Source organism: Oncorhynchus mykiss, chromosome 15 (assembly GCF_013265735.2).
Source record: "Oncorhynchus mykiss isolate Arlee chromosome 15, USDA_OmykA_1.1, whole genome shotgun sequence".
Lineage (NCBI taxonomy): Eukaryota > Metazoa > Chordata > Actinopteri > Salmoniformes > Salmonidae > Oncorhynchus > Oncorhynchus mykiss.
This window is the reverse complement of record NC_048579.1, coordinates 17,280,267-17,303,847: the sequence shown is the minus strand read 5'-3', so window position 1 is coordinate 17,303,847 and position 23,581 is coordinate 17,280,267. Positions and strand designations below refer to the sequence as shown.

At 43.6% G+C, this 23,581-nt stretch overlaps 1 protein-coding gene across 1 annotated transcript in view; it reads right to left on the bottom strand.

Moving 5' to 3' along the window:
• LOC110490933 (histone-lysine N-methyltransferase 2C) overlaps nucleotides 1-23,581 on the bottom strand; it is a 228,806-nt gene that overhangs the window by 169,115 nt on the left and 36,110 nt on the right. The window contains exons 3-5 of the mRNA XM_036945610.1: nucleotides 20,232-20,320; nucleotides 13,200-13,347; nucleotides 9,307-9,525 (exon numbers count right to left, since the gene is read on the bottom strand). Of these exons, the coding sequence (XP_036801505.1) occupies nucleotides 9,307-9,525; nucleotides 13,200-13,347; nucleotides 20,232-20,320 (456 nt within the window). The remainder of the gene's footprint in view (nucleotides 1-9,306; nucleotides 9,526-13,199; nucleotides 13,348-20,231; nucleotides 20,321-23,581) is intronic.

Below are 23,581 nucleotides of genomic sequence, written 5' to 3'. Positions count from 1 at the left end.
TTGAAAAGTGAGTCAGGTAAAGAGCTTTTGTTTGTCTTAAAGGAGCAGTGTTGTATTTTGAGACAAGTTTGAATAAAGCAAAGTAGCCATAAGGCAGAGGGTAGCATGATTTGTCTGATTCTCTATAATCATGGTATGGGAAAAATAATGCATTTTATTTTGTAAAGTGGTTTCCTGCATCAAACTCAAAGACATTCAGACACCTACTTGTCTGATTAACAAATGGATAAATAGGTTAATATCAACCCCTGCATGTTTTTTTTCAAAAGTCTCATGGAATGTAGGCCTACATTGAATACCACAAAATGGCTGTTACTGTAGGCTGAATGACATAACCACTATTTTCTTATCAATGCATTTTCTCTATTGTTTATGATGGTAGGCCACTCTGGTAGGCCTACATTATGATCAAATAGCCACAGTAGCTTATTTGGCACTGTTACAATTGTAACAAAGCGGGTAGAGCCTCAGTGTTCACAGTAAACACGCGCTGGAAGTTGCACAGAATTTTCACCACTTTCAAGTTTGCGCTCAGCAGACCTGAAATTTGCTCAGCGCCAAAATAAAGTAGAGGGAACATTGCTCATGATCATCTTTATTTTAGATTGATCAAATATTAGCTGATTAGAACATTTTGCTAGCATGTCATATGGGTGGATTTTGCTCATCGCTCGCGTAGTACCGTGTCCTACTTCCGACCAAAATTGAACGGCTTAGACACGAGACATACATTACCGTTCAAAAGTTTGGGATCACTTAGAAATGTCCTTGTTTTTGAAAGAAAAGCTATTTTTTTGTCCATTAAAATATCATCAAATTGATCAGAAATACAGCGTAGACATTGTTAATGTTGTAAATGACTATTGTAGTTGACTATTGTAGTTGTGTTAGCTAATCCAGTTTATTATTTTAAAAGGCTAATTGATCATTAGAAAACCCCTTTGCAATTATGTTAGCACAGCTGAAAACTGTTGTCCTGATTAAAGAAGCAATAAAACTGGCCTTCTTTAAACTAGTTGAGTATCTGGAGCATCAGCATTTATGGGTTCGATTACAGGCTCAAAATGGCCAAAAACAAAGAAACTCGTCAGTCTATTCTTGTTCTGTGAAATGAAGGCTACTCCATGCCAGAAATTATCAAGAAAATGAAGATCTCGTACAACGCTGTGTTCTCCCTTCACAGAACAGTGCAAACTGGCTCTAACCAGAATAGAAAGAGGAGTGGGAGGCTCCGGTGCACAACTGAGCAAGAGGACAAGTACATTAGAGTGTCTAGTTTGAGAAACAGACGCCTCACAAGTCCTCAACAGTACCCGCAAAACACCAGTCTCAACGTCAACAGTGAAGAGATCTTCAGTTCCTTGGGAATTTCTAACGTGGAACAGCCTTCATTTCTCAGAACAAGAATAGACTGACGAGTTTCAGAAGAAAGTTATTTGTTTCTGGCCATTTTGAGCCTGTAATCGAACCCACACATGCTGACGCTCCAGATACTTAACTAGTCTAAAAGAGGCCAGTTTTATTGCTTCTTACAAAAGTCATTTACAACATTAACAATGTCTACACTGTATTTCTGATCAATTTTATGTTATTTTAAATGGACAATTTTTTTTGCTTTTCTTTCAAAAACAAGGACATTTCTAAGTGACCCAAAACTTTTGAACGGTAGTGTGGCAGGGTCTACAGACAATCACAGACTACAAAGGGAAAATCAGCAACGCTGCGGACACCGACATTTTGCTTCCGTACAAGCTAAAACACCTTCTTTGCCCGCTTTGAGGTTAACACAGTGCCACCGACGCAGCCCACTACCAAGGACTGTGGGCTCTCCTCCTCCGTGGCCAACGTAAGTAAGACATTTCAGCGTGTTAACCCTTGCAAGGCTGCAAGCCCAGACGGCATCCCAAGCCGCGTCCTCAGAGCATGCACAGACCAGCTGGATGGAGCGTTTACGGACATATTCAATCTCTCCCTATCCCAGTCTGCTGTCCCCACATGCTTCACGACATCCACCATTTTACCTGTACCCAAGAAGGCGAAAGGTAACTAACCTTAATGCAGCAATCACTTCTGGAATCATGAAGTGCTTTGAGAGGCTAGTTAAGGATCATATCACCTCTACCTTACCGGACACCCTAGACCCACTACAATTTGCTTACCGCCCCAATAGATCCAGACGATGCAAGCCCCATCCCATCTGGACAAGAGGAATACCTATGTAAGAAAGCTGTAGTCAATGAACAGCACAGCATTCAACACTGTAGTACCTACCCCCCAAACGTATCATTAAGCTTGGGGCCCTGTGTCTGAACCACACCCTGTGCAACTTGGCTCTTCAGTAAGGCCATTCTACTGCCAATGTTTGTCTATGGAGATCACATGGCTGTGTGTTCGATTTTATACACCTGTCAGCAACGGGTGTGGCTGAAATAGCCGAATCCACTAATTTGAAGGGGTGTCAACATAATTTTGTGTGATGTGATCTATCTATCTATAGTGTACCTTGACACTTGCCTACTGCTGAAGTGCTCTGAATTATTTGAGGAGCATGATAACGCTTAGAATCTATGAACGGCCTGTTTTGCAATTCACAACAATGTCATTGGCGATCAAAGCTACTCTATCATTACGAACTATATCAGTTTCACTTGCTGTGAAATCTTTACAAAGTGGCGCAGCCAAAAACGCAATGTGGCACAGTGACAATCTTACTTTGGGAAAACCCTAAAATGGTGACCCTATCTTGATTTTAAACACTTAAATAAGCACTTCAGATTTTAGCTTTATTTCCCGGGACTCAAGGGATACATTTTCACTACTCCCAGTATTGAAACTTGGTAGAATTTTTTGAAAAATATGTATCCTAGTCTTAAATCTGGCTTGATATCTGTGGCTGGTTGGGATAGGGGATGAGACATTAACAGCGGTTTTAACTGATTCTATGGACAATGATAATTGCATTACGTTCAGCTCCATTGATCATTAATTCTGGCAGTGCTATGACACTGTATCAAGGACAAGTCGTGCTCTTTGACATTGTAAATCCCCACCATTCTCTCCCTCGGTAAGAAAGCGTCAGGGTAGAAGTTGCCCTTTGGCTAATGCACAAGAACTGGCTGTTCGAGCCCACACACACACACAAGCCAGACTGACACACAATCTCTCCCTCTCTCATCCCCACCGGATAAAGCCTATTCCAGGATTTGGGGAATGGTAGTCTGGAGTCAGCTCTTTTCCCAGCCCAGGAAGCAGTAGGGTACTGGGGATGAAAGGCTACTGTATACTCCCCCTGCCACAACATCTGTATATGCCTTAATAAAAATAACTATATTATACTGTTGTGTTGATTAAGGCGTACAACGGAAAACATTTTTAAACACTATGCAACAGAAAACGTAGATTAGGGTTTCAGGGAATTTTCTTCCATTTGATGCCTAATGAACACACTCCCATTAAGGTTACAAAAGGCTGTGGATGGGGGGGATGGAGAACGATCAAACACTGATGGGCTGTGGCTCTGACATGCAAACAAACCATATATCAAAAGCTCCATCTATGAATTTAAGAGTGGTGACATTTCCCTACTACAGTGTTTTATCCCAACTCCAGTCCTCAAGTAAATATTGTTGTTGTGGCCTCTGGACAAGCACAGACTGATTCTACTTGTCAACTAATCATCAAGCCCTTGACAAGTTGAATCAGGTGTTTTTGTCTGGTGCTATGACAAAAGCGTTTGCTGGTGGGGGTACTGCAGGACCGTTGTTGGGGAAGACTGCCCTACTAGACCCATCCCTCAGCTTTATAGCAAAAAGAGATGCAGGGCTGCCGTTGGGCTCAAAAGCGAATTACAGATTGTGCCTTAAAGAGAAAGCATTCCAAATGGAGGATTTGGTGGTGAAGGATGCAATGAGGGTTGGCCTCGTAGGCCCGAGACAAAAAGCCTAATATGCAATCTCCTATCCCTTTTCCTCCACTTTCTCTCCCTCTCATGTTCGCTCTCATTTTGCTCAGCTGTGGCTCGTACCCGTCTGAGCACATTCCGCACATAAATGTTATGTTCGGCATGAAAACGCTGCTGCTTTAAAAAGCTAAATAACCTTCTGGAGGTTATGGACACGTGCATATGATCAAATTGTCTACAAGACATCTTTTGGCCCCAAACATTGGCCTTTTATTTTCACAACCACATGTAATTCCATTGGAAATGAGTAAGCTTTTGGAGAGGGACTGATGTGAATGACATATATGCAGCTTATTTGTGTGATATCAACAGCTTTTCCATGTGTTCATTTACCATAAAGAATCAAAGTGTTCAATCAAAAAACTACATTTGTTGAATCAGGCCAAACTGTTCGCTAAAGAATCCAACCATTGAGTATCCACTTTTTATAATCATATTCATCAGGGCACACCGTAGGAAAATGTTTCAAAACGTTGTGCAACGGACAACATTCCTTTTCATGCGTAATGAACGCAACCCCAATTTTTCTGTCTTATCTAAACCAAGCCCATTTCCCACCTTGGTGGTTGATGAACGTGCTGGCTACAGGTGTAAATACACTGTGGTCTTCCTCTCTCTCCCTGGGACAGATGCCTCTCATTAGACAGAGTAGTGTTTCATTAGGCCTGTGATTACTTTGGGCCTGTCAGTCAAAATTACTTTCAATTAGATCACCTTAACGAGACCCTAATTAGCAACTACACACACTCAACACACAGGGAATTAGAATAGAGAATGAGACGGCCCGATGCACGAATCAAAGTATGCATGCATACCTACACAGATGGAAAGAAGGACAAACACCAAAAAAAATGTATTTATTTATTTAACTAGTCAAGTCAGTTAAGAACCAATTCTTAATTACAATGACAGCCTACTCTGGGCAAACCTGGATGAAGCTTGGCCAATTGTGCGCTGCCCTATGGGACTCCCAATCACATCCGGATGTGGATTCCGTCCCTGGATTCGAACCAGGGACAGAAGTGACGCCTCTAACACTGAGATGCAGTGCCTTATAACGCTGCGCCACTCGGGAGCCATATCCACATGTAATCTGTCATGAGGTCACGCACCCCCTTACACAACTTTTCATCTTATCAACAGCCAATACAACATGCAGGGAGAGTGACAGTTCATCCTTGTCTCGTTAGGATACCTTTTCTACCATCTCCTCTGATCTCTCCAAAGCGGTGATTCATTGTGTTCCTATTCAGGCCAAAACAGAATGGGGTCTGTCCCCAGACCACCTTAACATTTCTCTCACACAGTCCACCTTAACACTGCTATCACGCACGCTTGTTATTGTTTTCATTCTTCAGCTCCCCGTCTAGAACTGGCACGGCGCCAGCCCTGGACTGACTGACCAATCATGGGGCTCCAAAGACAAAATGCATTTGGGCCACGTTGTCCCAATCAGGAACCTTCCTGGGTGAGAGCATTACGTCACCGCCCCCTCAGGGAGGGAGGAGACACTCGATTGGGTGTCTTCTGACGGGAGGTCTTTGTCAACAGTGGATCACGTGAAGCTGAAAATGACGAGAGAGAGAGAAAATAGAGAACAGGGCTAGAAAAGCTAGAAGGGCCTGCCAGTGAAATTCTCTTCCTTCATGGATTTTTATCCTCCACCCTATCCACCCCTCAGTCCCTTCCACCCCTCCAAGTAACTAATCACTGGGGCCATTTCAGCACCACAATAATTGACCCAAATTGAAATTGAGCACCTGGGTTCATTAGCATGCATTCACTTATTTGGGTCACGGTACTCCATCTATCTTTCTCCCTCTCTACCTACATGCCTCAAACAATGCACAATGGGGAGACCACTAATTTAGTTTGATGGAGAAACTTGGACACAGGGGTTAATCTGTTTCCAGCCAGTTAGAGGCAAAGCCATGGGTCGAATTCATTAGAATACAGCGTAGCCAAAGGTTTTGCAATGTAAATGGGGGAATTTGCATTTCCTATTGGACAAGTTCAGATAGGCAGGCACCAAACAGAAGGAAACGGACAAACATTGAGGGACTAGCAAATATAACCCGTAACAATATTTCAGAGTAATTATTTCACTTCTTTAGGTTCTTTGGCTTCTCTGGTGTGAGTCTGGGAGAAGTCTACTGTCTATAAACATAACAAATATGCTTACACATTTATTTACCATTTCCAAGCCACATATTTGATCAGCAACAGGTACAGTAGGCATGTTAACGTGTGAACACATGCTCACAATAAAACAAGGTGGCCGCCTCAACCTGAGTAATGCCTCCACCTCCTCAACCTGAGTAATGCCTCCACCTCCTCAACCTGAGTAATGCCTCCACCTCCTCAACCTGAGTAATGCCTCCACCTCCTCAACCTGAGTAATGCCTCTACCATATAATCATCAACACCTCCATGTGGCATGCAAAAAACAACCACTTGAATGAACTAACACTGACAAGTCTGTATGAAAAAATTCTATGCCTGTTCTGTTACCTACTTGGCAGCGTATACCTCCTTGGCAGCGTGTACACCCACACAATTCTGAAGTAAAGTAGACACCTTCCCTGGTGCAATTTCAGCTGTCATTTACTCTCCAACCAAAGCAATGGCAATAGCGATAACAATGTGGACCCTTGAAACTGGAGGTCGACCGATTAATCGGAATGTTTTCATAACAATCGGAAATCGGTATTTTTGGGTGCCGATTTTGCCCAATTTTTTTTTTATACCTTTATTAACTAGGCAAGTCAGTTAAGAACACATTCTTATTTTCAATGATGGCCTAGGAACGTTCTGCCTCGTTCAGGGGCAGATTTTTACCTTGTCAGCTCGGGGGATCCAATCTTGCAACTTTACATTTAACTCGTCCAACGCTCTAACCACCTGATTACATTGCACTCCACGAGGAGCCTGCCTGTTACGCAAATGCATTAGAAGCCAAGGTAAGTTGCTAGCTAGCATTACACTTATCTTAGAAAAAACAATCAATCAACGACTGTCGTTGCTCCAATGTGTACTTAACCATCAACATCAATGCCTTTCTTAAAATCAATACACAAGTATATATTTTAAACCTGCATATTTAGCTAAAAGAAATCCAGGTTAGCAGGCAATATTAACCAGGTGAAATTGTGTCACCTCTTGCGTTCATTGCACGCAGAGTCAGGGTATATGCAACAGTTTGGGCCGCCTGGCTCTTTGCGAACTAATTTGCCAGAATTTTATGTAATTATGACATAACATTGAAGGTTGTGCAATGTAACAGGAATATTTAGACTCATGGATGCCACCCGTTAGATGAAATACGGAACGGAATAAACGTTTTGTTTGAGGTGATAGTTTCCGGATTTGACCTAAGGCTCGTGTTTCTGTGTGTTTATTATAGTTAAGTCTATGATTTGATATTTGATAGACCAGTCTGACTAAGGGGTGGTAGGCAGCAGCAGGCTCGTAATAGTCAAAGGTATACAGTGGGGCAAAAAAGTATTTAGTCAGCCACCAATTGTGCAAGTTCTCCCACTTAAAAAGATGAGAGGCCTGTAATTTTCATCATAGGTACACTTCAACTATGACAGACAAAATGAGGAAAAAAATCCAGAAAATCACATTGTATGATTTTTTATGAATTTATTTGCAAATAACAGAAGTGTATCTCAATACTTTGTTATATACCCTTTGTTGGCAATGACAGAGGTCAAATGTTTTCTGTAAGTCTTCACAAGGTTTTCACACACTGTTGCTGGTATTTTGGCCAATTCCTCCATGCAGATCTCCTCTAGAGCAGTGATGTTTTGGGGATGTTGCTGGGCAAAACGGACTTTCAACTCCCTCCAAAGATATTCTATGGGGTTGAGATCTGGAGACTGGCTGGGCCACGCCAGGACCTTGAAATGCTTCTTACGAAGCCACTCCTTCGTTGCCCGGGCGGTGTGTATGGGATCATTGTCATGCTGAAAGACCCAGCCATGTTTCATCTTCAATGCCCTTGCTGATGGAAGGAGGTTTTCACTCAAAATCTCACGATACATGGCCCCATTCATTCTTTCCTTTACACGGATCAGTCGTCCTGGTCCCTTTGCAGAAAAACAGCCCCAAAGCATGATGTTTCCACCCACAGTAGGTATGGTGTTCTTTGATGCAACTCAGCATTCTTTGTCCTCCAAACACGACAAGTTGAGTTTTTACCAAAAAGTTATATTTTGGTTTCATCTGACCATATGACATTCTCCCAATCTTCTTCTGGATCATCCAAATGCTCTCTAGCAAACTTCAGACGGGCCTGGACATGTACTGGCTTAAGCAGGGGGGCACTGCAGGATTTGAGTCCCTGGCGGCGTAGTGTGTTACTGATGGTAGGCTTTGTTACTTTGGTCCCAGCTCTCTGCAGGTCATTCACTAGGTCCCCCCGTGTGGTTCTGGGATTTTTGCTCACCGTTCTTGTGATCATTTTGACCCCACGGGGTGAGATCTTGCGTGGAGCCCCAGATCGAGGGAGATTATCAGTGGTCTTGGATGTCTTAATAATTGCTCCCACAGTTGATTTCTTCAAACCAAGCTGCTTACCTATTGCAGATTCAGTCTTCCCAGGCTGGTGCAGGTCTACAATTTTGTTTCTAGTGTCCTTTGACAGCTCTTTGGTCTTGGCCATAGTGGAGTTTGGAGTGTGACTGTTTGAGGTTGTGGACAGGTGTCTTTTATACTGATAACAAGTTAAAACAGGTGCCATTAATACAGGTAACGAGTGGAGGACAGAGGAGCCTCTTAAAGAAGAAGTTACAGGTCTGTGAGAGCCAGAAATCTTGCTTGTTTGTAGGTGACCAAATACTTATTTTCCACCATAATTTGCAAATAAATTCATTAAAAAGCCTACAATGTGATTTTCTGGATTTTTTTTCTCATTTTGTCTGTCATAGTTGAAGTGTACCTATGATGAAAAGTACAGCCTCTCTCATCTTTTTAAGTGAGAGAACCTGCACAATTGATGGCTGACTAAATACTTTTTTGGCCCTCTGTATATATAAAAAAAAAGAAAAAAAAAAAAAAAGGGCCGATTAAGCGGTATAGGCTTAGCCTACACTTTCTCCCCAAAAACTTGCAACTCTTGGGTCAAAGCTGGGGAACGGGAATTTGAGACTCAAAATGGATTCAAGAGAATTAATACCACTAAGAGAATCGACATTGCCAAGTCAAGCCATCATAAACACCACCATCACAGCAAAATCAGCAGTGTGAATAGCCATTGCAAGCTGAACGGCCATTGTAAGCCAACCCAACAACTTTTTGCGTTACCCAACAACTACGTTACGCCAATGTTTGAGCCAACTTACTTTTTAAGGCCCCTCCCACCGTCGCGCTGCCCTGGGCTCTTGGTGTCGTGGTGGTCATCTTGGAAGTCATCTTCGTGATAGTCATCGTCCTTCTCCGAGCTGCCTCGTCGGTTGCGGATGTGCAGCGGCACATAGCCCGGCGTGGGGCCAAACACCATCAGGTCGCCCTGGCCCAGGAAACTCCTCTCGCCACAGTAGCAGAAGGCACACAGCTTTTCACTGCAGGGGACACATAGGAAAGACACAGGATAAGCAATGGGTAGTGTTCATTAGGCACCAAAACGGAAGAAAATGCACTGAAAACGAGTGACTTGTTGCAAAACGTTTCAAACATGGCCCTGCACTCTGTACCACTTATTTCCAAAACTGAAACCAAAATAAGTATTTTTTTTTAAATGAGTGGGGCTGGTAGGGAAACACTGCCCCAAAAACAAACTCTACCTATGTACCAACAGGGGTTGAAAATCGTTTGACAACACCCACACACCGAGCAGCCATATTCTTTCAATCTGATACAGGTTGGCAGCACGTCAGCGTAAGGTAAATTCTGACAACTAAAACAAACAAAAAAAGAATTTAAAAAAAGGAATTACAGAGAGATGCAGTTTATTTTTAGATATTTGTTTTGTAAATTACTGTACTTTATTCTAAATCTATAACTACTGTTCCCTGAAAGAGGGAAACGTGGTACAACTATGGAGAGTCGCATTGTGACTTCGGTTGAAGAATCTAAAATCCCGCCTAAAATCCACACCTCACTGGAAGCCCCAACTTCCACAGGTAATAAGCGTGAGGCTCAGATTCATTCCTTCAATTCAATACCGCTCTTCACCGAGGCCAGAAATGGGCGGCACGGGGCCACGTTTTCCTACTTCAGGGAACAGTAGTTATGGTCATAACATTACGTTCCCTTTCAGCAAGTCAGCAATCTGGGTATTGCAAACGGCGAGCTGCCTAGTTAGTTTCCCATGTCCCAGTCTTAAGCACCCGGTGGGCTACACTAGGAGCAGTGACATCCAAGCAATAAAACCTGAAAATTGTATGGTGACGCCCAACTTGTCAAAGGACAAATATCTCCAATAGTCAACCCTTTAAACGATGCTCAAGACACTGCCAGAACCCCTGTGGAGTGGGCACATCCACCGCTAGCTAACCTTCGCCCCTGTATGCCAGGTAGACACCGTCCACAATCCAATGGGAGAGACTTCGAGATGGTGACCGCCCAGACAAAAAGCTGGTCACAGAACCGGATATCCCAGAGTCTGTTAAATGTACATGTGTAAAGCTCGCACCGGACACAGGCCATGTAACCTTGCTCTTCACAAGCAAAATGACAAGCCTCACTTGGTTTAGGAGTTAAGATGCTCTCCGGTAACCGGCTTGCACCAGTTACTGGTTTTAAATTATGAACACCTGCTCTTTCCATGACATTGACTGGCCAAGTGAATCCAGGTGAAAGCTATGATCCCTTATTGTCACTTGTACAATCCACTTCAAAATCAGTGTAGATGAAGGGGAGGAGAAAGGTTAAAGAATTATATTTAAAGGATATTTAAGCCTTGAAACAATTGAGACATGGTTTGTGTATGTGTGCCATTCAGAGGGTGAATGGGCAAGACAAAAGTTTGAAAAACCTTTGAACGGGGTACGGTAGTAGATGTCAAGAACAGGTTTGTGTCAAGAACTGCAAAGCTGCTGTGGTTTTCACACAACAGTTTACCGTGTGCATCAAGACTGGTCCACCCCCCAAAGGACATCCAGCCAACTTCCCACAACTGTGGGAAGCATTGGAGTCAACATGAGCCAGCATCCCTGTGGAACTCTTGACACCTTGTAGAGTCCATGCCCTGACGAATTGAGTCTGTTCAGAGGGTAACGGGAGGGGGGTGGCAACTCAATATTAGGAATGTTTTGTACACTCAGTGTATTGTTCAATGTTATAAAAAAAAAATTCTGTGACTTTAGCTAAAGCACTTGTTTTTGCTGTGGTAACGCTTTGGTATCAATTACCGTGATACTAAACCTGGTATCGAAGTCAAAATTCAGGTATCGTGACAACACAAGTAGTCGGATGTACCTGCACAAAAACAACATTTTTAAATCAGTTCCAGCTTTTTCTCCATCTTCTTAAATAGGGAGCCAACATGCTTTCAGCACTTTTATTTCCATGACTGATCAAAACACATTTTATCATTCTCTCTCGTCTCTCTGCAGCAGACATATAGAGAGCAATATGTTTGGAACAGCAAATCTCAAAATCCGAGTATCCAATCACAAAACCTAGAATTGTGAGAATCGCAATACATATTACATCGTGGTAACATCGTATGGTGAGGTCCCTGGCAATTCCCTATTAAACAGTGTTAAGTCTTTATTCTTTTACGACAATGGCATGCATGCGCGTGTTAGAGTTTTGGTGCCCGACGGAGCCCGAAATTATACATCAAGTTAGGGCCGGATAGGGCCAGGTTATTCCATCAATAACTAGGATACGGGCAGGGCATTACTAAAATTTTGAAGCGGAGCCATTTGCTCGTGCTCTGCTGCGCAGTACAGTCATATATGACTAAGAACATAACATGGTGTCAGAAGTGCATCAACATCGTCAAATAGAAAACAGGAGAGATGATTTCTCAGAAAATAGTTTTGACGGGAGATTAGAGTGACGAAAAGTAGCTAACTGCTGCTCTCTCATGTCTCGTCATTGAGCAGAGCAGCCCAAGTGGAGCCAATGCTATGAATATTCACAGACCCAGAGCTGCCATGAGCAAGCAGCGCGCAGGGAACGAATGACAGACAGAGAGGAGCAGCTAACGGATTTACTAACGGAGGAAGTCATTTCTGATTTCTGGTGGTGCGGGCCTTAAATTTTAGTAGTGCCGGGCATGGGTAGAGTAGGTCCAGGAACGTTGTGACATGGGTAGGGCTCGGGCTTAAAATAAATGCCGTGCAGGGCTCTAGTGTGTGTGTGTACGATAAGTGTGCATGTGTCTGCGCCCGTCTGTGTGACTTCCTGCATCCCTCCACATGTTGCCAGGGCCTCTCTACTGTACACTAGCGGGAACACAATCTCTACTAATTGGAACTAGAAAGAAAAAGCCATCCCCTTGTTCCTCTCACTCTCCCCCTCCCTTTACTAATTACAATAGCAGCCCTGCAGTCTACAGGCTACCCCCGATGGCCCCGAGACCTCTTTACCCAGCCTGCTTTTCCCTTCTACCCACAATCCCCAGCTCTCAATTATTTCCGCTGCTTGTTCCCCTCCCCCACCTCGACTTTCTACCTCCCTCGTTTACCTTCCCTGCACGCCTTCCCCTCCCCCTCCCCCGTCCCCACCATGGTGGCTCATTCAAGCATGCAAGCACACACATCCTCTCCTCCCTCACACTCTCTGAAAATACTCTGTCCCTCTTTTCTTTTGCTTGTTCCCTCTGTCTGTCGCTCTCTCGCAATGCACACATGGGCCCACAATCATTTTGTTGGGTTGCACAAACACATATACCCACTGTGTGTGCGTTGAGACATAAATATACACACGCTTTGCCCTCCATCCACTGTTAACCACACACACCACTCCCTGGACTCCTCACACACACAGCTGTGACTCAGCGTGTCATAGTCATTTTCTCACTCACCAATGCCCTCTCATTTCTATCCTCTCCTTGTCTATTATTTGACTACACACCCCCCCTCTCTCCTTCACACTATCCCTCCCTCTGAGAATGTCTAGAATGTCAGTCTTACTCTGCCTCTCTTACTGGAATCTCATTTTCCTTTTCCCTGCCGCCATCTCCTGCTTTGCCTTATTCTGGCCATCTGGCACGCACGCACACTCTTTCTATGTCACTCTCTTCCCCTCACCTTACTCAACTCACATCGTCTCTTCCTCTTACCGGACTTTGGCGTGCTCCAGGGTCGAGGCGGAGGATCCTGCAGAGTCCTCCGACACGGAGCGCTGGAAGAGTGGGGAGAGGGGTCTGTCGTCCCTGGGGCTTGGCACCATGATCTCCTCCTCGACATCCAGAACCAGCTCCTTAACTTCTGTGGGAAAAAGAGGGGGTAGATGTTATACTGTTATTTATTCAAAATGCGGGAAACCACATTCATAAAGCACTTAGTATGTCTACTAACTATAACCAAACATTTAGTCATTGGACAGCAGTAGTGCTCACTACCAAATTATTCAAACTAGCAAAATCCAGGGTGACAGTTGACTTGTTTCTCTTTGGAAACACAGTTGACATAGGCAACAGCACCTTATTCAGAAGAAACCTGGTCTAGTTTCACTCAGGACTCTTTTATGAACACATTTTATTGTGACACACAAGTTGTCAGACTACGCAAACACAGAGTTCTTTCATTCCAAACCATTGGTCTTAGTTTTGCATAGACAAAGAAAAACAGAGTTTTTCTGAACAGCAAAAGGATTAGTCCTAACCCCTCACCTGCCAGTCAAAGGCTCGGTGCAACTGGCACCTCTAGGTTGTGTTCATTAACCTGTCTGGGAACGGGGTTCCGCTAACAGCCAGTGAAATTGCAGGGAGCCAAATTCAAACAGAAATCTCATAAATCAAATTTCTCTAACATACAAGTACTAGGCACCATTTTAAATATAAAATTCTCGTTCATCCAGCCACAGTGTCTGATTTCAAAAAACCTTTACGGCGAAAGCTCCACAAACGATTATGTTAGGTCACCACCAAGTCACAGAAAAACCCAGCCTTTTTTCCAGCCAAAGAGAGGAGTCACAAGAAGCAGAAAGAGATCAAATTAATCACTAGCCTTTGATGATCTTCATCAGATGACACTCATAGGACTTTATGTTACACAATACATGCATGTTTTGTTCGATAAAGTACATATTTATATCCAAAAATCTAATTTTACATTGCCGTGTTATGTTCAGTAGTTCCAAAACATCCAGTGATTTTGCAGAGCCACATCATCAATTTACTGAAATACCCATAATAAACATTGATAATAGATACAACTATTATACATGGAACTTTAGATAAACTTCTCCTTTATGCAAACGCTGTGTCAGATTTTTTTTTTTACTTTACGAAAAAGCATACCATGCAATAATCTGAGTACGGCGCTCAGAGCCCAAACCAGCCAAAGAGATATCCGCCATGTTGTGTAGTCAATATTAGTCAGAAATAGCATTATAAATGTTCCCTTACCTTTGATGATCTTCATCAGAATGCACTCCCAGGAATCCCAGTTCCACAATAAATGTTTGATTTGTTCGATAAAGTTTATACCTCCTTTTGTTAGGGCGTTTGGTAAACAAATCCAAACGAGCGTGCAAGTCCAGCGGAAAGGTCGGACGACGACCTAAAAAGTTATATTACTGGTCGTAGAAACATATCAAATGAAGTATAGAATCAATCTTTAGGATGTTTAACATAAATCTTCAATAATGTCCCAACCGGAGAATTCCTTTGTCTGTAGAAAAGCAATGGAACGCAAGCTAACTCTCACATGACTGCTCATCACAAAACCGTGGCTCTCTGCCAGACCTCTGACTCATTCCCCTCTCATTCGGACCCACTTCACAGTAGAAGCCTGAAACAACGTTCTAAAGACTGTTGACATCTAGTGGAAGCCGTAGGAAGTGCAAGGTGACAAATATCCCACTATCTTCAATAGGGGCTGAGTTGAAAAACTACAAACCTCAGATTTCCCACTTCCTGGTTGGATTTTTGCCTGCCATATGAGTTCTGTTATTCTCATAGACATCATTCAAACAGTTTAGGAAACGTCAGTGTTTTCTATCCATTACTACTAATAATATGCATATATTAGCATCTGGTACTGAGTAGCAAGTAGTTTACTCTGGGCATGCTTTTCATCCAAAAGTGAAAATGCTGCCCCCTATCCTAATGAAGTTAACCACCAAAATGAGTAAAACTCACTGAAACAGGGTGACTACCTGGACTTATAATATAGACTCAAAATAAGTGCTCATTTTCATTTTTCTGTTGCAAAACATTAAAACATTTTCCATTGCATGCCTAAAATGAACATTACCCTGCAAACTTTATTCTAGTGTTACTAAAAGCAACACTGAGATTGTGTGGGCTTAGTGAATGCTTTGAGCTCTAGCAACCCTTTCAGTAGGAGAAGGGCTGTGAACTCCAGTCAATTCATCTGAAAATCACAAAAGCATTGCCGAAAATGTCACAACGCGTCCGGGCAAAAAGAGATGACGTGACCTTTACCTTGACCTTTAAAGCGACAAAAATGTGGCACTCTTTTCCTGAAGAGTTGCCTACACAGGAGTTCAGGGGAAATAATAGCTGGCCAAATAATTTAGAGTTTAGAAATGTTACATCAATGGGACAGACCAATTACATTTATTGGCAACATTTGTTTGCTTTCTGGGAATCAGTTCGATACCTCGGCTAGTAACTTACACTGTTAATTCTATTTAGATTTTTGGTTTCTATACGAGAAAGAGAACATATGCACATCCAATGCCTTTGAGCAGGTGCTGGATATCAGCTAATGTTAGGCAAATGATAACTCCACACACTGCCATCTATGCTCCCATGTGGGTTATTAGGGATAAGGTTGATGAAGTGGTCAAAACATTGTCACTAATAAACCACACGGGAGCAGACTGCAGAATGCAGTCCCATTTTTAGCATTTGCTGATTGGTAGAAAAACAATTATAAAAACCATACAACATCTAACAGTTATTAAACACCTTGATCTTGTGGTTAGGCTAGTTACTGTAATTCTGGGTTTTACATTTCCTTTAAAATTATAACATCAGGAGAAATACATATGAGATATGTGAAATCAAAAGAATTAAGATCTGCAATTGTTCTGGAAGGACACACCTCTGTCCAGAATGAGTAGTCTAATATATAATTGTAATTATGAGAAACTCAAAATGGTTAGATTCCCTCTTGGATAAAACCCCTTAGCAATATCAATAAGAGCATTGATAAAGCCCTAGTCTCAGCGTGGAGCAGACCTTCTCAAGTCTGACCTGGCAGACTTCCCAGAGAGAGCTAATGAAATACAACCCACAGATTCTGATCTATTTCCTTATTAGTTGTTTATATTTTTTTATAGGGTTAAATTAAGTCCTGAAACAGTAGGGCATCCAAAACCCTCAGTCAGGCATTCACAATACTTTCATAAATCATTCACTCCGCTGCACCACTTGAAAAGCCGAAAATGCGTTATTTTGAACCGTTGACCCGGACGTGATTCTCAACCACTCATTAAAGAGTGATAAGGAACTTTGCTTTTTTTTTCTCTTTCCGAGTGACAACATTCCTTCACTCTGGAAATGGGGGGATAAAATAATATATCCTTGTTGTAGCTCGCAAAAGCACTGAAGCGTACACACTGCATCTTTATTTCTGTATTGTTAAGACACAAAACGCCATTCTTGGAGCAAAAGCAAACCCTGGTCTTTGGTAGCATTCTTCATAACTAATAGGGAATACAAACAAGATTGCCCAGAATATGCATCAGAATATTGGCCGAAGGGAGACAACTAGGTGGGGTACAAGTAGAACAGGGACCTGATTTTCCCTTTTGACACTGACTCTGCCTAAGTATATGGGGGGGCATTTTCTTAAAGCATTCCACCTAGGAAAATCCCACGGCAAAAGCCCTGGAGTGTAATTAATAGCTAGGAAATTAATCTCCGGTCCGGCAAGAGGCTTTTGTAAGGGGTGGGGACTGTGTGTGTTCGTGCACTGGTAAGGGTTGGCAGCACATTTTTGAAGAGGAACAGATCAAGTGATGCTATTGACTTTTGCTGGTGTGAAGCCTTGATCTCATCGTGCATTGGGGAAAACTAGGCAAATTACCATAACTAGGCATGGGTCTCAATACAACTAATTTCTTCCTCCCCCATCTGTCATAACCACAAACAGGTGAAAGGTTTGAATAGGCTTTAAACCTAGTGATCATGGAGGAGAAAGGAAACTACTTTACACTTGAGGCACCCTGTGACAGCAGCACAAAAGCAGTTAAAATTATTTAGACTTTATTTCTCTCCTTTGTGTGGCATTTGCCAAGCTTGTGAAGTCATTTACAGGTCAACAAAATGCCAGCAGCGAAACGCGAACCAACACCACCACCAACAGGGGAGTTGACCATGTTCTATCGCAAATATTAGCCAGCCCTCTGGCAGTTGATTTACATAATGCATTCTCCGAATGCCACCTTGTTTTCCAAGGATGTTCTGCCTTAACGAAGTTGCATCCACAGAGCTATCGGGTTAGAAATGTTTGGGGAAGTGCACGGTGGGCCGGCGAGACCCCTGCAAGCAGCAGCTGCAGATGGCTTTGTAAACATCCCATAACGAGCCAGTGATTAAGCCTACATTTTGGCTCTGTGGAAATACAAAGTATGAACCGGCCTTTAGTCATCTACCATTTAGCAACGGATACCTCAAAAAGACATGGGGGAGGGTGGTGCAACATGCAACAAGACTGGTAGATTGCCTCTCTACAGACAACTTGAAGGATATAGTCTACAGCAGTGGTTTCCAAACGTTTTATAGTCCCCCCTCACCCCTTCAAACATTCAACCTCCAGCTGTGTACCTCCTCTAGCACAAGGGTCAGCGCACTCTCAAATATCGTGTTATTGCCATCATTGTAAGCCTGCCACACACATAATTTTAACATTGAATATAGTTGGAGTCCCTGTAATCCTAGATTCAGATCATTCAGGCGAGAAGAAATATCACCCAGATAGGCGAGTTGTGTGAGAAACTCGTCATCATGCAAGCGGTCAGACAAGTTAAAATTATTGTCAGTAAAGGAAACTTTAAGCTTGTCTCTCAATATTGTAAAAAACATGTCAATACTTTGCCCATTGATAACCAGCGCACTTCTCTATGTTGTAAAAGCATTACATGGTCGCTGCCCATATCATTGCAAAATGCAGAAAACACACAAGAGTTCAGGGGCCTTGCTTTAACAAAGTTAACCATTTTCACTGAAGTGTCCAAAATGTCTTTCAAGCTGTCAGGCTTTCCCTTGGCAGCAAGAGCCTCTCGGGGGATGCTGCAGTGCACCCAAATGGCGTCGAGAGCCACTACTTGCTCGCGCGTTACCAATCCACTATGTCTCCATCATGGCTATTGCAACATCAGTACAGATACCAACACATCTTGACCACCAAAGTCCATTTGATGTCAAAAAGCTGTCCAGTACTTTTAAAATATCCTCTCATGTTGTCCTGGTTTCCAGTGTTTTGCAGAAGAGAATGTCTTCCTTAATTGACCCCCCCATAAATGTAACGGACATATACCAGGAGCTGTGCCAGGCCCCCCACGTCTGTTGACTGATCCAGCTGTAACACATATAATTCACTGGCTTGTATGCAAAGTAGTAATTGTTTAAAAATATCTCCTGCCATGTCACTGATGCGTCAGTTTTTTTTGTCTGTAAAGCATTGTCCCAGCCATATCTGTGGCAGCAGGAAGAATTAAGTCCTCCACAATAGTATGGGGCTTGCCTGCCCTAGCCACTCAGTAGCTCACCATATAAGATGCTTCTAGCCCCTTCTAATTAATGGTTTCTGTTGCTTTTATACAAGTCTTACTACTCAAAAAACTCCTGTGGCTTATTTTTCAAATTGTCATGTTTTGTTTCTAAATGTCTGCGCAAGAGTGAAGGTTTTCCACGAGAGAGTAGCGGTTAATGTGATTGGATGTTAATTATTTGACTAGGCTACCTGTATTTGACATTGTGTTATTTCGCTGAACTCTAGACGGTTTAATTTAATTTTTTGCAGTGAAACAAGGCTACTCAAGCGAGAGAGAAAAACACCCAAATGTATAGCCCCGATGGAAAATATAAATGTACTATGAAAATGTGAAGATTAGTATTATTGAATCACATTTTTATTTGGTGTACCCCGATGACATTGCGCGTACCCCAGTTTGGGAATACCTGGTCTACAGGCATTGAGGAGGCAGCGGGTCTATATCGCGGGGGCAGCGGGTCTGCATCGCGGGGGCAGCGGGTCTGCATCGCGGGGGCAGAGGGTCTGCATCGCGGGGGCAGCGGGTCTGCATCGCGGGGGCAGCGGGCCTGCATCGCGGGGGCAGCGGGCCTGCATCGCGGGGGCAGCGGGCCTGCAGCGAGGGGGCAGCGGGCCTGCAGCGAGGGGGCAGCGGGCCTGCAGCGAGGGGGCAGCGGGCCTGCAGCGAGGGGGCAGCGGGCCTGCAGCGAGGGGGCAGCGGGCCTGCAGCGAGGGGGCAGCGGGCCTGCAGCGAGGGGGCAGCGGGCCTGCAGCGAGGGGGCAGCGGGCCTGCATCGAGGGGGCAGCGGGCCTGCATCGAGGGGGCAGCGGGCCTGCATCGCGGGGGCAGCGGGCCTGCATCGAGGGGGCAGCGGGCCTGCATCGCGGGGGCAGCGGGCCTGCATCGCGGGGGCAGCGGGCCTGCATCGCGGGGGCAGCGGGCCTGCATCGCGGGGGCAGCGGGCCTGCATCGCGGGGGCAGCGGGCCTGCATCGCGGGGGCAGCGGGCCTGCATCGAGGGGGCAGCGGGCCTGCAGAGGGGGCAGCGGGCCTGCATCGAGGGGGCAGCGGGGCAGCGGGCCTGCATCGCGGGGGCAGCGGGCCTGCATCGCGGGGGCAGCGGGCCTGCATCGCGGGGGCAGCGGGCCTGCATCGCGGGGGCAGCGGGCCTGCATCGCGGGGGCAGCGGGCCTGCATCGCGGGGGCAGCGGGCCTGCATCGCGGGGGCAGCAGTCGTGCAACAACCAAAACCCCAACCTATTAGTGACGGCAGCCTAAACAAGCACACATGTATGAAGACAACAGCACACAAATATTAAAAGAGGAACACGCATGAAAGCACACACAAAGAGGCACACTGATACATCCATGTACACACACACACACAAACCTTTCCATGACGACAGAGACAGTCAACTCACCCATATCCTGCATGTTCTCTGCTTCGGCGGTCTCCGTCCCGTCCATGCTGTCCTCATCCTCAACCTGGGCTCGGCCTCTGCTACGTCCCCTGGGACACACAGGGAGAGGAAACAGTCACTGATCTGATCTGCCTTTCAGGCTCTGCTCAAGGAGGAGCAACATTGTTACTTAGGTCTGCCTCACAAACTGAGGAGCTGCCTTTTGAAGTAGTATGAACAGTAATACAGGCATCAACAACAGGTAAACAGCCTTCGATCTCAACCTCATAGCTGAGCTTTATTGCAAGAGGAACAGCCCATAAGGGTGGCTAAGTTGAAGAATCTCAAATTTAACAAATCAAAATGTATTTTATATTTGAGATTCATCAAAGTAACCCTTTGCCTTGATGACAACTTTGCACACCCTTGGCATTCTCTCAACCAGCTTCATAAGGTAGTCACCTGGAATGCATTTCAATTAACCAGTTGCATCTCTAGGGGCGCTATTTCATTTTTGGATAAAAAACGTTCCCGTATTAAGCGCGATATTTTGTCACGAAAAGATGCTCGACTATGGATATTCAGTTGACAGTTTTGGAAAGAAAACACTCTGAAGTTTCAGAATCTGCAAAGATTTTGTCTGTAAGTGCACCAGAACTCATTCTACAGGCGAAACCAAGATGATACGTCAAACCAGAAATTCTGCTCATTTCCTAAGCTCTGTTTTCTAATGTCTCCTTATATGGCTGTGAATGCGACAGGAATAAGCTTAGACCTTCTGCCGTTTCCCCAAGATGTCGGCAGCATTGTGACGTATTTGTAGGCATATCATTGGAAGATTGGCCATAAGAGACTACATTTTCCAGGGGTCCGCCTGGTGTCCTTTATCTAAATTTGTGCGTAATCTTCAGGTGCGGGCATTTTCTCCTGGGATTCAGGAGAGAAAGCACACTTCCACGAACGATATATCATCGAAGAGATATGTGAAAAACACCTTGAGGATTGATTCTAAACAACGTTTGCCATGTTTTCAGTCGATATTATGGAGTTAATTTGGAAAAAAGTTCGCGTTTTGAGGACTGAATTTTCGGGTTTTTTTGGTAGCCAAATGTGATGTACAAAACGGAGCTATTTCTAATACACAAAGAATATTTTTGGAAGAACTGAGCATCTGCTATCTAACTGAGAGTCTCCTCATTGAAAACATCAGAAGTTCTTCAAAGGTAAATTATTTTATTTGAAGGCTTTTATGTTTTTGTTGAAATGTTGCGTGCTGGATGCTAACGCTAATGCTAACGCTAAATGCTACGCTAGCTAGCTACTTTTACACAAATGATTGTTTTCCTATGGTTGAGAAGCATATTTTGAAAATCTGAGATGACAGTGTTGTTTACAAAAGGCTAAGCTTGAGAGATGGCATATTTATTTCATTTCATTTGCGATTTTCATGAATAGTTAACGTTGCGTTATGGTAATGAGCTTGAGTCTGTATTCACGATCCCGGATCCGGGATGGGGAGATCAGAAAGGTTAACAGGTGTGCCTTGTTAAAAGTGAATGTGTGAAATTTCTTTCCTTCTTAACCTTTTTGGGATAGGGGGCAGCATTTTCACTTTTGGATGAATAGCGTGCCCAGAGTGAACTGCCTCCTACTCTGTCCCAGATGCTAATATATGCATAGTAGTATTAGTATTGGATAGAAAACACTGACGTTTCTAGAACTGTCTGAATGATGTCTGAGTATAACAGAACTCATATGGCAGGTGAAAACCTGAGAAAAATCCAACCAGGAAGTGGGACATCTGAGGTTTGTAGTTTTTCAAAACTTGGCCTACCGAATACACAATGAGATATGGATAAAGTTGCACTTCCTACGGCTTCCACTAGATGTCAACTGTCTTTAGAAACTGGTTTGAGGATTCTACTATAAAGGAGGGGCTCATAAGAGCTATTTGAGTCAGTGGTCTGGCAGAGAGCCTTGGTCTCATGACGTGCGCTCCCGACAGAGTTACCTCTCGTCCCAGTGCTTTTCTGAAGACAAAGGAATTCTCCGGTTGGAACATTATTGATGTTTTATGTTAAAAACATCCTAAAGATTGATTCCATTCATCTTTTGACATGTTTCTAAAGGACTGTAACGGAACTTTTTGAGTTTGTCTGGATGAAGTGCCTGCGCCTCATGACGGATTACTGTGCTGAACACGCTAACAACAAGTGGCTATTTGGACATAAATTATGGAACTTTATGGCACAAATCAGTCATTTATTGTCGAACTGGGATTCCTGGGAGTGCCTTCTGATGAAGATCATCAAAGGTAAGTTAATATTTATAGTCTTGGTTTTAACTTTGTTGATTCCAAAATGGCGAATATTCCTGTTTTGGGTTCTGAGCGCCGTACTCAGTTTATGCTTTTTCCGTAAAAAAAAAAGTTGAAATCTGACACAGCGGTTGCATTAAGAAGAAGTCTATCTTTAATTCTGTGAATAACACTAGTATCTATTATCAATGTTTATTATGAGTATTTCTGCAAAATCACCGGATGTTTTGGAATCAAATCATTACTGCACATAAGGCGCCAATGTAAACTGAGATTTTTGGATATAAATATGCACATTATCGAACAAAACATACATGTATTGTGTACCATGATGTCCTATGAGTGTCATCTGATAAAATTAATCACTAACCTTTGATAATCTTCATCTATATTTCTGCTTTTTGTGACTCCCATCTTTGGCTGGAAAAATGGCTGTGTGTTTTTTCGACTTGGCTATGACATATGTTGTGCTTTCGCTGTAAAGCATGTTTGAAATAGGACACGATGGGTAGATTAACAAGAAGTTTCTTTCATTTGCTGTATTGGACTTGTTAATGTGTGAAAGTTACATATTTCAAAAAAATATTTTTGAATTTCGCACACTGCCTTTTCAGCGGAATGTTGTCGAGGGGTTCCCCTGCGCTAGAAAGGTCAACTTCTCTAGGGTAGGAGGCAGCATTTGGAATTTTGGATGAAAAGCATGCCCAAATTAAACAGCTTTCTACTCAGGCCCAGAAGATAGGATATGCATATAATTAGTAGATTTGGATAGAAAACACTCTAAAGTTTTCAAAACTGTTCAAATAATGTCTGAGTATAACAGAACGGATTTGGCAGGCAAAAACCTTAGAAAAATCCATTCAGGAAGTAGAATTTTTCTTTTTTTCTATTCAATGCCATTACAGTATCCATTGACTGAAGACTCAAATTGCAGTTCCTATGCATTCCACTAGATGTCAACAGTCTAGAAATTTAGCAGTCTGAATGAGTGGACCCTGCCGTGTCACAGAGCTTTTTCATGCGTGCGACCAGAGAGAGTGCCTTTCTTGTTTAC